The following is a 15,648-nucleotide window of genomic DNA, read 5'->3' on the forward strand; positions in this document are numbered from 1 at the left end:
GAAGTGGGAGAGCGGCTGAGGAGGAGAGAGAAACAGGGAAAAGAGAAAGCTAGGGAGAGCGCTGAGGAGAGAGAGAACAGGAAGAAGAGAAGTGGAGAGAGGTAAGGAGAGAGAGAGAGAAACAGGGGAAAGAGAAGTGGGAGAGCGCTGAGGAGAGAGAGAAACAGGAGAAAGAGAAGTGGGAGAGCACTGAGGAGAGAGAGAAACAGGGGAAAGAGAAGTGGGAGAGCACTGAGGAGGAGAGAGAGAAACAGGGGAAAGAGAAAGTGGGAGGAAGCGCTGAGGAGAGAGAGAAACAGGGGAATGAGAAGTGGGAGAGCGCTGAGGAGGAGAGAGAAAACAGGGGAGAAGAGAGGTGGGAGAGCGCTGAGAGAGAGAGAGAAAACAGGAGAAAGAGAAGTGGGAGAGCGCTGAGGAGAGAGAGAAACAGGAGAAAGAGAAGTGGGAGAGCGCTGAGGAGAGAGAGAAACAGGGGAATGAGAAGTGGGAGAGCGCTGAGGAGAGAGAGAAACAGGAGAAAGAGAAGTGGGAGAGCGCTGAGGAGAGAGAGAAACAGGAGAAAGAGAAGTGGGAAAGAGAGAGAGAGAAACAGGAGAAAGAGAAGTGGGAGAGAGAGAGAGAGAAACAGGGGAAAGAGAAGTGGGAGAGCGCTGAGGAGAGAGAGAAACAGGGGAAAGAGAAGTGGGAGAGCGCTGAGGAGAGAGAGAAACAGGAGAAAGAGAAGTGGGAGAGCGCTGAGGAGAGAGAGAAACAGGGGAAAGAGAAGTGGGAGAGCGCTGAGGAGAGAGAGAAACAGGGGAATGAGAGGTGGGAGAGCGCTGAGGAGAGAGAGAGAGAAACAGGAGAAAGAGAGGTGGGAGAGCGCTGAGGAGAGAGAGAGACAGGAGAAAGAGAAGTGGGAGAGCACTGAGGAGAGAGAGAAACAGGGGAAAGAGAAGTGGAAGAGCGCTGAGGAGAGAGAGAAACAGGGGAAAGAGAAGTGGGAGAGCACTGAGGAGAGAGAGAAACAGGGGAAAGAGAGGTGGAAGAGCACTGAGGAGAGAGAGAAACAGGGGAAAGAGAGGTGGGAGAGCGCTGAGGAGAGAGAGAAACAGGGGAAAGAGAAGTGGGAGAGCGCTGAGGAGAGAGAGAGACAGCAGAAAGAGAAGTGGGAGAGCGCTGAGGAGAGAGAGAAACAGGGGAAAGAGAGGTGGGAGAGCGCTGAGGAGAGAGAGAGACAGCAGAAAGAGAAGTGGGAGAGCGCTGAGGAGAGAGAGAAACAGGAGAAAGAGAAGTGGGAGAGCGCTGAGGAGAGAGAGAAACAGGAGAAAGAGAAGTGGGAGAGCGCTGAGAGAGAGAGACAGGAGAAAGAGAGTGGGAGAGCGCTGAGGAGAGAGAGAAACAGGAGAAGAGAAGTGGTGAGAGCGCTGAGGAGAGAGAGAAACAGGAGAAAAGAGAAGTGGGAGAGCGCTGAGGAGAGAGAGAAACAGGAGAAAGAGAAGTGGGAGAGCGCTGAGGAGAGAGAGAAACAGGAGAAAGAGAAGTGGGAGAGCGCTGAGGAGAGAGAGAAACAGGAGAAAGAGAAGGGGGAGAGCGCTGAGGAGAGAGAGAAACAGGAGAAAGAGAAGTGGGAGAGCACTGAGGAGAGAGAGAACCAGGGGGAAAGAGAAGTGGGAGGAGCGCTGAGGAGAGAGAGGAACAGGAGAAAGAGAAGTGGGAGAGCACTGAGGAGAGGAGAGAAACAGGAGAAGAGAAGTGGGAGAGCGCTGAGGAGAGAGAGAAACAGGAGAAAGAGAAGTGGGAGAGCGCTGAGGAGAGAGAGAAAACAGGAGAAGAGAAGGGGGAGAGAGAGAGAGAAACAGAGAAAGAGAAGTGGGAGAGAGAGAGAGAGAGAAACAGGGGAAAGAGAAGTGGGAGAGCGCTGAGGAGAGAGAGAAACAGGGGAAAGAGAAGTGGGAGAGCGCTGAGGAGAGAGAGAAACAGGAGAAAGAGAAGTGGGGAGAGGCGCTGAGGGAGAGAGAGAGAAACAGGAGAAAGAGAAGTGGGAGAGCACTGAGGAGAGAGAGAAACAGGAGAAAGAGAGGTGGGAGAGCACTGAGGAGAGAGAGAAACAGGAGAAAGAGAAGTGGGAGAGCGCTGAGGAGAGAGAGAGAGAAACAGGGGAGAGAGAAGTGGGAGAGCACTGAGGAGGAGAGAGAACAGGGGAAAGAAGAGGTGGGGAGAGCACTGAGGGAGAGAGAGAAACAGGAGAAAGAGAAGTGGGAGAGCGCTGAGGAGAGAGAGAGAGAGAGAAACAGGGGGAGAGAGACGTGGGAGAAGCGCTGAGGAGAGAGAGAAACAGGGGAGAGAGAAGTGGGGAGAGCGCTGAGGAGAGAGAGAAACAGGAGAAAGAGAAGTGGGAGAGCGCTGAGGAGAGAGAGAAACAGGAGAAAGAGAAGTGGGAGAGCGCTGAGGAGAGAGAGAGAGAAATCGGAGAAAGAGAAGTGGGAGAGAGAGAGGAGAACAGGAGAAAGAGAAGTGGGAGAGAGAGAGAGAGAGAAACAGGGGAAGAGAAGTGGGAGAGCGCGAGGAGAGAGAGAAACAGGGGAAAGAGAAGTGGGAGAGCGCTGAGGAGAGAGAGAAACAGGAGAAAGAGAAGTGGGAGAGCGCTGAGGAGAGAGAGAAACAGGGGAAAGAGAAGTGGGAGAGCGCTGAGGAGAGAGAGAAACAGGGGAATGAGAGGTGGGAGAGCGCTGAGGAGAGAGAGAGAGAAACAGGAGAAAGAGAGGTGGGAGAGCGCTGAGGAGAGAGAGAGAGAAACAGGGGAAAGAGAAGTGGAAGAGCGCTGAGGAGAGAGAGAGACAGGAGAAAGAGAAGTGGGAGAGCACTGAGGAGAGAGAGAGAAACAGGGGAAAGAGAAGTGGGAGAGCGCTGAGGAGAGAGAGAAACAGGAGAAAGAGAAGTGGGAGAGCGCTGAGGAGAGAGAGAAACAGGAGAAAGAGAGTGGGAGAGCGCTGAGGAGAGAGAGAAACAGGAGAGAAAGAGAAGTGGGAGAGCGCTGAGGAGAGAGGAAGAAACAGGAGAAAGAGAAGTGGGAGAGCGCGAGGAGAGAGAGAAACAGGAGAAAGAGAAGTGGGAGGAGCGCTGGAGGAGAGAGAGAAACAGGAGAAAGAGAGTGGGAGAGCGCTGGGAGAGAGAAACAGGAGAAAGAGAGTGGGAGAGCGCTGAGGAGAGAGAGAAACAGGAGAAAGAGCAAGTGGAGAGCGCTGAGGAGAGAGAGAAACAGGAGAAAGAGAAGTGGGAGAGCGCTGAGGAGAGAGAGAAACAGGAGAAAGAGAAGTGGAGAGCGCTGAGGAGAGAGAGAAACCAGGAGAAGAGAATGGGAGAGCGCTGAGGAGAGAGAGAAACAGGAGAAGAGATGGGAGAGCATGAGGAGAGAGAGAACAGGAGAAGAGAAGTGGGAGAGCGCTGAGGAGAGAGAGAAACAGGAGAAAGAGAAGTGGGAGAGCGCTGAGGAGAGAGAGAAACAGGAGAAAGAGATGGAGAGCACTGAGGAGAGAGAGAAACAGGGGAAAGAGAAGTGGGAGAGCGCTGAGGAGAGAGAGAAACAGGAGAAAGAGAAGTGGGAGAGCGCTGAGGAGAGAGAGAAACAGGAGAAAGAGAAGTGGGAGAGCGCTGTGGAGAGAGAGAAACAGGAGAAAGAGAAGTGGGAGAGCGCTGAGGAGAGAGAGAAATAGGAGAAAGAGAAGTGGGAGAGAGAGAGAGAAACAGGAGAAAGAGAAGTGGGAGAGAGAGAGAGAGAAACAGGGGAAAGAGAAGTGGGAGAGCGCTGAGGAGAGAGAGAAACAGGGGAAAGAGAAGTGGGAGAGCGCTGAGGAGAGAGAGAAACAGGAGAAAGAGAAGTGGGAGAGCGCTGAGGAGAGAGAGAAACAGGAGAAAGAGAAGTGGGAGAGCACTGAGGAGAGAGAGAAACAGGAGAAAGAGAGGTGGGAGAGCACTGAGGAGAGAGAGAAACAGGAGAAAGAGAAGTGGGAGAGCGCTGAGGAGAGAGAGAGAGAAACAGGGGAGAGAGAAGTGGGAGAGCACTGAGGAGAGAGAGAAACAGGGGAAAGAGAGGTGGGAGAGCACTGAGGAGAGAGAGAAACAGGAGAAAGAGAAGTGGGAGAGCGCTGAGGAGAGAGAGAGAGAGAGAGAGAAACAGGGGAGAGAGAAGTAGGAGAGCGCTGAGGAGAGAGAGAAACAGGGGAGAGAGAAGTGGGAGAGCGCTGAGGAGAGAGAGAAACAGGAGAAAGAGAAGTGGGAGAGCGCTGAGGAGAGAGAGAAACAGGAGAAAGAGAAGTGGGAGAGCGCTGAGGAGAGAGAGAGAGAAATCGGAGAAAGAGAAGTGGGAGAGCGCTGAGGAGAGAGAGAGAGAAACAGGAGAAAGAGAAGTGGGAGAGCGCTGAGGAGAGAGAGAAACAGGAGAAAGAGAAGTGGGAGAGCGCTGAGGAGAGAGAGAAACAGGGGAAAGAGAAGTGGGAGAGCGCTGAGGAGAGAGAGAAACAGGAGAAAGAGAAGTGGGAGAGAGGTAAGGAGAGAGAGAGAGAAACAGGGGAAAGAGAAGTGGGAGAGCGCTGAGGAGAGAGAGAAACAGGAGAAAGAGAAGTGGGAGAGCACTGAGGAGAGAGAGAAACAGGGGAAAGAGAAGTGGGAGAGCACTGAGGAGAGAGAGAAACAGGGGAAAGAGAAGTGGGAGAGCGCTGAGGAGAGAGAGAAACAGGGGAATGAGAAGTGGGAGAGCGCTGAGGAGAGAGAGAAACAGGGGAAAGAGAGGTGGGAGAGCGCTGAGGAGGAGAGAGAGAAACAGGAGAAAGAGAAGTGGGAGAGCGCTGAGGAGAGAGAGAAACAGGAGAAGAGAAGAAGTGGGAGAGCGCTGAGGAGAGAGAGGAAACAGGGGAATGAGAAAGTGGGAGAGCGCTGAGGAGAGAGAGAAACAGGAGAAAGAGACGTGGGAGAGCGCTGAGGAGAGAGAGAAACAGGAGAAAGAGGAAGTGGAAAGAGAGAGAGAGAAACAGGAGAAAGGAAGTGGGAGAAGAGAGGGAGAGAGAGAAACAGGGGAAAGAGAAGTGGGGAGGAGCGCTGAGGAGAGAGAGAAACAGGGGAAAGAGAAGTGGGAGAGCGCTGAGGAGAGAGAGAAACAGGAGAAAGAGAAGTGGGAGAGCGCTGAGGAGAGAGAGAAACAGGGGAAAGCGAAGTGGGGAGAGCGCTGAGGAGAGAGAGAAACAGGGGAATGAGAGGTGGGAGAGCGCTGAGGAGAGAGAGAGAGAAACAGGAGAAAGAGAGGTGGGAGAGCGCTGAGGAGAGAGAGAGAGAGAAAGAGAAGTGGGAGAGCGCTGAGGAAGAGAGAGAACAGAGAAAGAAGTGGGAGAGCGCTGAGGAGAGAGAGAAACAGGAGAAAGAGAAGTGGGAGAGCGCTGAGGAGAGAGAGAAACAGGAGAAAGAGAAGTGGGAGAGCGCTGAGGAGAGAGAGAAACAGGAGAAAGAGAAGTGGGAGAGCGCTGAGGAGAGAGAGAAACAGGAGAAGAGAAGTGGGGAGGCGCTGAGGAGAGAGAAACGGAGAAAGAGAAGTGGAGAGCGCTGAGGAGAGAGAGAAACGAGAAGAGAATGGGAGAGCGCTGAGGAGAGAGAAACAGGAGAAAGAGAAGTGGAGAGCGCTGAGGAGAGAGAGAAACAGGAGAAAGAGAGTGGAGCACTGAGGAGAGAGAAACAGGGAAAGAGAAGTGGGAGAGCGCGCTGAGGAGAGAGAGAACCAGGAGAAAGAGAAGTGGGAGAGCACTGAGGAGAGAGGAGAAACAGGAGAAAGAGAAGTGGGAGAGAGAGAGAGAAACAGGAGAAAGAGAAGTGGGAGAGCGCTGAGGAGAGAGAGAAACAGGAGAAAGAGAAGTGGGAGAGAGAGAGAGAAACAGGAGAAAGAGAAGGGGAGAGAGAGAGAGAGAGAACAGGGGGAAAGAGAAGTGGGAGAGCGCTGAGGAGAGAGAGAAACAGGGGAAAGAGAAGTGGGAGAGCGCTGAGGAGAGAGAGAAACAGGAGAAAGAGAAGTGGGAGAGCGCTGAGGAGAGAGAGAAACAGGAGAAAGAGAAGTGGGAGAGCACTGAGGAGAGAGAGAAACAGGAGAAAGAGAAGTGGGAGAGCGCTGAGGAGAGAGAGAGAGAGAGAGAGAAACAGGGGAGAGAGAAGTGGGAGAGCACTGAGGAGAGAGAGAAACAGGGGAAAGAGAGGTGGGAGAGCACTGAGGAGAGAGAGAAACAGGAGAAAGAGAAGTGGGAGAGCGCTGAGGAGAGAGAGAGAGAGAGAAACAGGGGAGAGAGAAGTGGGAGAGCGCTGAGGAGAGAGAGAAACAGGGGAGAGAGAAGTGGGAGAGCGCTGAGGAGAGAGAGAAACAGGAGAAAGAGAAGTGGGAGAGCGCTGAGGAGAGAGAGAAACAGGAGAAAGAGAAGTGGGGAGAGCGCTGAGGAGAGAGAGAGAGAAATCGGAGAAAGAGAAGTGGGAGAGCGCTGAGGAGAGAGAGAGAGAAACAGGAGAAAGAGAAGTGGGAGAGCGCTGAGGAGAGAGAGAAACAGGAGAAAGAGAAGTGGGAGAGCGCTGAGGAGAGAGAGAAACAGGGGAAAGAGAAGTGGGAGAGCGCTGAGGAGAGAGAGAAACAGGAGAAAGAGAAGTGGGAGAGAGGTAAGGAGAGAGAGAGAGAGAAACAGGGGAAAGAGAAGGGGGAGAGCGCTGAGGAGAGAGAGAAACAGGAGAAAGAGAAGTGGGAGAGCACTGAGGAGAGAGAGAAACAGGGGAAAGAGAAGTGGGAGAGCACTGAGGAGAGAGAGAAACAGGGGAAAGAGAAGTGGGAGAGCGCTGAGGAGAGAGAGAAACAGGGGAATGAGAAGTGGGAGAGCGCTGAGGAGAGAGAGAAACAGGGGAAAGAGAGGTGGGAGAGCGCTGAGGAGAGAGAGAGAAACAGGAGAAAGAGAAGTGGGAGAGCGCTGAGGAGAGAGAGAAACAGGAGAAAGAGAAGTGGGAGAGCGCTGAGGAGAGAGAGAAACAGGGGAATGAGAAGTGGGAGAGCGCTGTGGAGAGAGAGAAACAGGAGAAAGAGAAGTGGGAGAGCACTGAGGAGAGAGAGAGAGAAACAGGAGAAAGAGAAGTGGGAGAGCGCTGAGGAGAGAGAGAAACAGGAGAAAGAGAAGTGGGAGAGCGCTGAGGAGAGAGAGAGACAGGAGAAAGAGAAGAGGGAGAGCGCTGAGGAGAGAGAGAAACAGGGGAAAGAGAAGTGGGAGAGAGAGAGAGAGAAACAGGAGAAAGAGAAGTGGGAGAGCGCTGAGGAGAGAGAGAAACAGGAGAAAGAGAAGTGGGAGAGCGCTGAGGAGAGAGAGAAACAGGGGAAAGAGAAGTGGGAGAGCGCTGAGGAGAGAGAGAAACAGGAGAAAGTGAAGTGGGAGAGCACTGAGGAGAGAGAGAGAGAGAAACAGGGGAAAGAGAAGTGGGAGAGCGCTGAGGAGAAACAGAAAGGCAGGATGAGCGATGCAGAGATGTAAAAAAGAGAGCAGGATAGAGGGATATTTAAAAAGAGACCTGATGATGGTCTGCTTGTTGGGGTCGTAGAGGGACATGAAGAGTTCAGAATCCTCTCCAATCCGACAGACAAAGTTCCGGACAAAGACATAGAGGCTGTGAGTAGGAGAGGACTGGATCCGGGCCGAGATTACTGAGTGGTCCGTCTGAATGTTGGACTACAGAAGAGAGAGAGAGAGAGACCCTCTCATATCATTACCAAGCCCTGCAATGCCAAGAGCTGAGCAAAGAAAAGAGTCCCCTCATCCAGCTGGTCCTGGGGCTGAGTTCACAAACCTGTTCTACTAACACACTGAAGCCTCAGGACCAGAACATCCAATCAATCAGAATAAACCAAATTACAGCACAGTCAAAACAAAACTACATTGCTTATTGGGAAACACAAGGACAAACACAAAGCAAAATGCAGTGCTATCTGGCCCTAAATCGACAGTACACCATGGCTAAATATTTGACCATGGTTACTGATCAAAACTTTTGAAAAACCTTGACAAAGTACAGGCTCAGTGAGCACAGCCTTGCCATTGAGAAGGGTAGACACAGGAAAACCTGGCTCCCTGCAGAGGAAAGGCTGTGCAACCACTGCACAACAGCAGAACCTGAGACGGAGCTGCATTTCCTGACAAAATGTAAAAAATATTAAACAATTAGAGTGTGTCATTTCCCCAAATGTGAAACCCTTATTCAAGGTTTCAAAGACCTCTCTGATGAGATTAGGCTACCCCTCTTGTTGGGGGAGGATGCAGAGAGCTGTGGGTTGGCAGACACCTACATTACAGCCTTCCATAAGATGAGTGACAGTATCTGACAGACCAATCAACCTGCACATGTCCTCTATGCCATTGTTATTGTTATTGTTGAATGTATGGTTATTTTGACCCTTGGTTATTGTTGTTACTGTTGCCTCGTTGACAATTTTGATTCTCATTTTTTTCGTATTGTAAATATCCAAAATAAGCTTTGGCAATATGTACATTGTTACGTCATGCCAATAAAGCAAATTGAATTGAATTGAATTGAATTGAGAGAGAGAGAGAGATGGCTATACTCCTAAAATACAGTTCATGACCATTGTCTTCTTTCCATTACGCTGTCAACTCTCTCAATCTTACTCCACTATTCTCCCGATTTAACCCTGTTAGCCCTGTCAGCCACTTCCTGTTAGTCTCTGTCTTTGTTCCTCTCTTACTCTCTGTCTAACCTGTTCCTCTTTGATGCGTTCATTGATCTTGGTGGTGGCGTCTTGGTGGGCTCGGAACAGGCTAATCACGCTGGCGTTTTCCGGGTCCAGCATATTCCCGTTCACATCCCGCACCACCAGGTCCAACTCCAAGATCCTGGAAGGGAGGAAGGGAGGAGGAGGAGGAGATTATGGAAGAGAGAGAAAGGCCAGATACAGAGATGGAGTATCTCAAATGAGAATGATCTATTTAAGTGATTCAGCAGGGGTTTTATGGGCCATACTTGTTGCCATAGTCGATCTTGGAGGTGACTTTCTGTTTGAGCTCCTTGAACTCATCGCTAGGTAACGTGCCAGACAGGAGCTGGGAACGCCATTCCATCAAATCCCACATCAGCCCTTGGACCTGCACCACACGGTTCTTCTTATTGGCCTAGGGAGAGAGAGAGACCTTGTTACACACACGCACACGCACACACACACACACACACACACACACACACACACACACACACACACACACACACACAGTGGAGTATTTACCACATAGAGCTGTTTCCAGATGCTTCCCCACTCCCTCAGAGTGGTGGTCACCTCCTTCACTAGGGGCATCTCTGCTGACAACACCACCTCCTGATCCCTGTGGAAGAAATACCACATATTACTGACACACACTGTACACACAGGTAAGCATATGACACTGACACACAAACACACACATCACTCACCCTCGCTTTTCAATGATGACTTTCCTCAGCTGCACTATGCTGGCTGGGAATGTGCCCTAAATATATGGAGGGAGAGAGGAGAGAGGTACTTGGTCACATACTATCCTGTCTTCAATTTTTAATTTAACTAGGCAAGTCAGTTAAGAACAAATTCTCATTTTCAATGACAGCCTAGGAACAGTGGGTTAACTGCCTTGTTCAGAGGCAGAACAACAGATTTGTACCTTGTCAGCTCGGGCATTCAAACTTGCAACCTTTCGGTTACTAGCCCAACGCTCCAGCCACTAGGCTACCCTGCCGCCCCATTAATTTGATTTTATTTGATTTTATTTGGATCTCTTTTAGTCCCCATTTGGACTAATCTTCCAAGAGTCCTTAAATATTAAAATACAATTTATATACGAACACATTTTCACATATAGCACACTATTACAAACATACATAATATACTAACGTAATAAACCAATAAATAATCAATCTAAAAAATATGGATTCTTCTGCTACTGTAATCCCACAACATTTCTGTGTGGGATTAATTGTCCAGCTGTGTCTTACCTGTCGATCATTGTTCCTGACCAGGTAGCCTTTATACCAGCCTGCAACCAGAGAAAACAGGGTACAGTCACACCACAGGATACAGTCACAACACAGGATACAGTCACACCACAGGATACAGTCACAACACAAGATACAGTAACAACACAAGGTACAGTCACAACACAATGTACAGTCACAACACAAGGTACAGTCACACCACAAGGTACAGTCACAACACAAGGTACAGTAACAACACAGGATACAGTCACAACACAAGGTACAGTCACAATACAGGATACAGTCACTACACAGGATACAGTCACAACACAGGATACAGTCACAACACAGGATACAGTAACAACACAAGGTACAGTCACAACACAGGATACAGTCACAACACAGGATACAGTCGAAAACACAGGATACAGTCACACCACAGGATACAGTCACAACACAGGATACAGTCACACCACAGGATACAGTAACAACACAAGGTACAGTCACAACACAAGGTACAGTCACAATACAGGATAGAGTAACAACACAAGGTACAGCCACAACACAAGGTACAGTCACAACACAGGATACAGTCACAACACAGGATACAGTCACAACACAGGATACAGTAACAACACAAGGTACAGTCACAACACAGGATACAGTAACAACACAAGGTACAGTCACAACACTAGGTACAGTCACACCACAGGATACAGTCACAACACAGGATACAGTCACAACACAGGATACAGTCGAAAACACAGGATACAGTCACACCACAGGATACAGTCACAACACAGGACACAGTCACACCACAGGATACAGTAACAAACAAGGTACAGTAACAACACAGGATACAGTCACAACACAGGATACAGTCACACCACAGGATACAGTCACTACACAGGATACAGTCACTACACAGGATACAGTCACTACACAGGATACAGTCACAACACAGGACACAGTCACTACACAGGATACAGTCACTACACAAGGTACAGTCACAACACAAGGTACAGTCACACCACAGGATACAGTCACAACACAAGGTACAGTCACAACACAAGGTACAGTCACAACACAGGATACAGTCACAACACAGGATACAGTCACACCACAGGATACAGTAACAACACAAGGTACAGTCACAACACAGGATACAGTAACAACACAAGGTACAGTCACAATACAGGATACAGTCACACCACAGGATACAGTCACAACACAAGGTACAGTCACAATACAGGATACAGTCACACCACAGGATACAGTCACAACACAAGGTACAGTCACAATACAGGATACAGTCCCACCACAGGATACAGTCACAACACAAGGTACAGCCACAATACAGGATACAGTCACACCACAGGATACAGTCACAACACAAGGTACAGTCACAATACAGGATACAGTCACAACGCAGGATACAGTAACAACACAAGGTACAGTCACAACACAGGATACAGTCACAACACAGGATACAGTCACAACACAAGGTACAGTCACAATACAGGATACAGTCACACCACAGGATACAGTCACAACACAGGATACAGTCACAATACAGGATACAGTCACAACGCAGGATAAAGTAACAACACAAGGTACAGTCACAATACAGGATACAGTCACTACACAGGATACAGTCACAACACAAGGTACAGTCACAATACAGGATACAATCACACCACAGGATACAGTCACAACACAAGGTACAGTCACAATACAGGATACAGTCACAACGGAGGATACAGTTACAACACAAGGTACAGTCACAATACAGGATACAGTCACTACACAGGATACACTCACAACACAGGATACAGTCACACCACAGGATACAGTCACACCACAGGATACAGTCACAACACAGGATACAGTCGAAAACACAGGAGACAGTAACAACACAGGATACAGTAACAACACAAGGTACAGTCACAACACAGGATACAGTCACACCACAGGATACAGTCACAACACAAGATACAGTCGAAAACACAGGATACAGTAACAACACAGGATACAGTAACAACACAAGGTACAGTCACTACACAGGATACAGTCACAACACAAGGTACAGTAACAACACAAGGTACAGTCACAACACAGGATACAGTCACACCACAGGATACAGTCACTACACAGGATACAGTCACTACACAGGATAAAGTCACACCAAGGATACAGTCACAACACAGGATACAGTCACAACACAGGATACAGTAACAACACAGGATACAGTCACAACACAAGGTACAGTCACAATACAGGATACAGTCACAACACAGGATACAGTCACAACACAGGATACAGTCACAACACAAGGTACAGTCACAACACAGGATACAGTCACACCACAGGATACAGTCACTACACAGGATACAGTCACTACACAGGATACAGTCACACCAAGGATACAGTCACTACACAGGATACAGTCACAATACAGGATACAGTCACAACACAGGATACAGTCACAACACAGGATACAGTCACAACACAAGGTACAGTCACAACACAGGATACAGTCACACCACAGGATACAGTAACAACACAGGATACAGTCACAACACAAGGTACAGTCACTACACAGGATACAGTCACTACACAGGATACAGTCACACCACAGGATACAGTCCCACCACAGGATACAGTCACAACAGAGGATAAAGTCACAACACAGGATACAGTCACTACACAGGATACAGTCACAACACAGGATACAGTCATAACACAGGATACAGTCAAAACACAGGATACAGTCATACCACAGGATACAGTCACAACACAGGATACAGTAACAACACAGGATACAGTCACAACACAGGATACAATCACACCACAGGATACAGTCACACCACAGGATACAGTCACAACACAGGATACAGTCACACCACAGGATACAGTCACAACACAGGATATAGTCACAACACAGGATACAGTCACAACACAGGATACAGTCACAACACAGGATTCAGTCACTACACAGGATCCAGTCACACCACAGGATACAGTCACACCACAGGATACAGTCACAACACAGGATACAGTCACACCACAGGATACAGTCACAACATAGGATACAGTCACAACACAGGGTACAGTAACAACACATGATACAGTCACACACATGATAACATTACACCACAGGATACAGTCACAACACAGGATACAGTCACAACACATTATTCAGTCACTACACAGGAGACAGTTACACCACAGGATACAGTAACAAAACAGGATACAGTCACAACACAGGATACAGTCACAACACATGATAACGTCACACCACAGGATACAGTCACAACACAGGATACAGTCACAACACAGGGTCCAGTCACAACACAGGATACAGTAACAACACAGCATACAGTCACAACACAGGGTACAGTCACAACACAGGATACAGTCAAAACACAGGGTACAGTCACAACAACCCACATTATCCTCAGTTTCCATCCCACATTAATACCAGTTTCCAGTCCCAGATTAACCTCTCTTGGGTAGGGAGCAGTATTTTGACGTCCGGATGAAAAGTGTGCCCAAAGTAAACTGCCTGTTACTCAGGCCCAGAAGCTAGGATATCCTGTTTAGGATAGGGGGCAGTATTTTCACGGCCGGATAAAAAACGTACCCGATTTAATCTGGTTATTACTCCTGCCCAGAAGCTAGAATATGCATATAATTATTTGATTTGGATAGAAAACACCCTAAAGTTTCTAAAACTGTTTGAATGGTGTCTGTGAGTATAACAGAACTCATATGGCAGGCCAAAACCTGAGAAGATTCTATATGGGAAGTGCCCTGTCTGACCATTTCTTGTCCTTCTATAGCCTCTTTATCGAAAATATAGGATCTCTGCTGTAACGTGGCATTTTCTAAGGCTCCCATAGGCTCTCAGAAGGCGCCAGAACGTGGAATGATAACTCTGCAGTCCCTAGGCGAAAAACAGTAGGGGTTTTGGAAAGTGGTCGTTCTGAGAACAATGACACTGGTGCGCGCGTGCATGTGACGACTCCATTTTACTTCTTTCAGTGTTTGAACAGATACAACGTCTCCCGGTTGGAATATTATTGCTATTTTATGAGAAAAATCGCATAAAAATTGATTTTAAACAGAGTTTGAGATGCTTCGAAGTACGGCAATGGAATATTTTGACATTTTTTGTCACGATACGCGCCGGCGCGTCACCCTTCGGATAGTGTCTTGAACGCAAGAACAAAACGCAGCTATTTGGATATAACTATGAATTATTTGGAACCAAAACAACATTGGGTGTTGAAGAAGAAGTCCTGGGAGTGCATTCTAACGAAGAACAGCAAAGGTAATCCAATTTTTCTTATAGTAAATCTGAGTTTGGTGAGTGCCAAACTTGGTGGGTGTCAAAATAGTTAGCCATGATGGCCGGGCTATCTACTCAGAATATTGCAAAATGTGCTTTCACCGAAAAGCTATTTTAAAATCGGACACCACGATTGCATAAAGGAGTTCTGTATCTATAATTCTTAAAATAATTGTTATGTTTTTTGTGAACGTTTATCGTGAGTAATTTAGTAAATTCACCGGAAGTTTTCGGTGGGTATGCTAGTTCTGAACAAAACATGCTAATGTAAAAAGCTGGTTTTTGATATAAATATGAACTTGATTGAACAAAACATGCATGTATTGTATAACATAATGTCCTAGGAGTGTCATCTGATGAAGATCATCAAAGGTTAGTGCTGCATTTAGCTGTGGTTTTGGTTTTTGTGACATTATATGCTAGCTTGAAAAATGGGTGTGTGATTATTTCTGGCTGGGTACTCTCCTGACATAATCTAATGTTTTGCTTTCGTTGTAAAGCCTTTTTGAAATCGGACAATGTGGTTAGATAAAGGAGAGTCTTGTCTTTAAAATGGTGTAAAATAGTCATATGTTTGAAAAATTGAAGTTTTGGGATTTTTTAGGTATTTGTAATTCGCGCCACGCTCTACCATTGGATATTGGTGAGGCGTTCCGCTAGCGGAACATCTAGATGTAAGACGATATGCATATAATTGGTACATTTGGATAGAAAACACTCAAAAGTTTCTAAAACTGTTCAAATTGAGTATAACAGAACTGATATGGCAGGCGAAACCCAGAGGACAAACCATCCCCCCCAAAAAAATTCAGCCTAACAGTATTTTCAATGGCTATCACTTTTATTATAAGGCCAAGTCCTCCCAGATTGTAGTTCCTAGGGCTTCCACTAGATGTCAACAGTCTTAAGAAAAAGTTTCAGGCTGGTTTTTGAAAAAATTAGGCAGAAATTGTAGTTTTTCTAGGTGACTCCCATTTTGGCTGTAGTGTTTCCAAGCGCGTGGAACAGAGCGCGTTCTTTGGTATTTTTCTCCGGTAAAGACAATAACGATTCTCTGTCTTAAATTGTATCATTTATTTACGTATTAGGGTACCTAAGGTTTGATTATAAACGTTCTTTGACTTGTTTGGAAAAGTTTATTAGTAACGTTTGGGATTCATTTTGTATGCATTTTGATGGAGGGAAACTGGGTGGATCATTGACTGAAGCGCGCCAGCTAAACTGAGTTTTTATGGATATAAAGAAAGACATTATTGAACAAAAGGACCATTTGTAATGTAACTGGGACCTTTTGGAGTGCC

The 15,648-nt window shown here is 47.6% G+C and overlaps 1 protein-coding gene across 1 annotated transcript in view; it reads right to left on the reverse strand.

The window, feature by feature from the left end:
- The window catches only part of dock2 (dedicator of cytokinesis 2), a gene marked incomplete in the record, with an annotated part of 130,364 nt that overhangs the window by 110,611 nt on the left and 4,105 nt on the right, over nucleotides 1–15,648 (reverse strand). The window contains 6 exon segments of the mRNA XM_029771257.1: nucleotides 7,555–7,712; nucleotides 8,744–8,891; nucleotides 9,019–9,167; nucleotides 9,278–9,374; nucleotides 9,463–9,518; nucleotides 10,018–10,058. Coding sequence (XP_029627117.1) covers nucleotides 7,555–7,712; nucleotides 8,744–8,891; nucleotides 9,019–9,167; nucleotides 9,278–9,374; nucleotides 9,463–9,518; nucleotides 10,018–10,058 — 649 coding nt within the window.

The sequence above is a fragment of the Salmo trutta genome, chromosome 13 (assembly GCF_901001165.1).
Source record: "Salmo trutta chromosome 13, fSalTru1.1, whole genome shotgun sequence".
In the NCBI taxonomy this organism is placed as follows: domain Eukaryota; kingdom Metazoa; phylum Chordata; class Actinopteri; order Salmoniformes; family Salmonidae; genus Salmo; species Salmo trutta.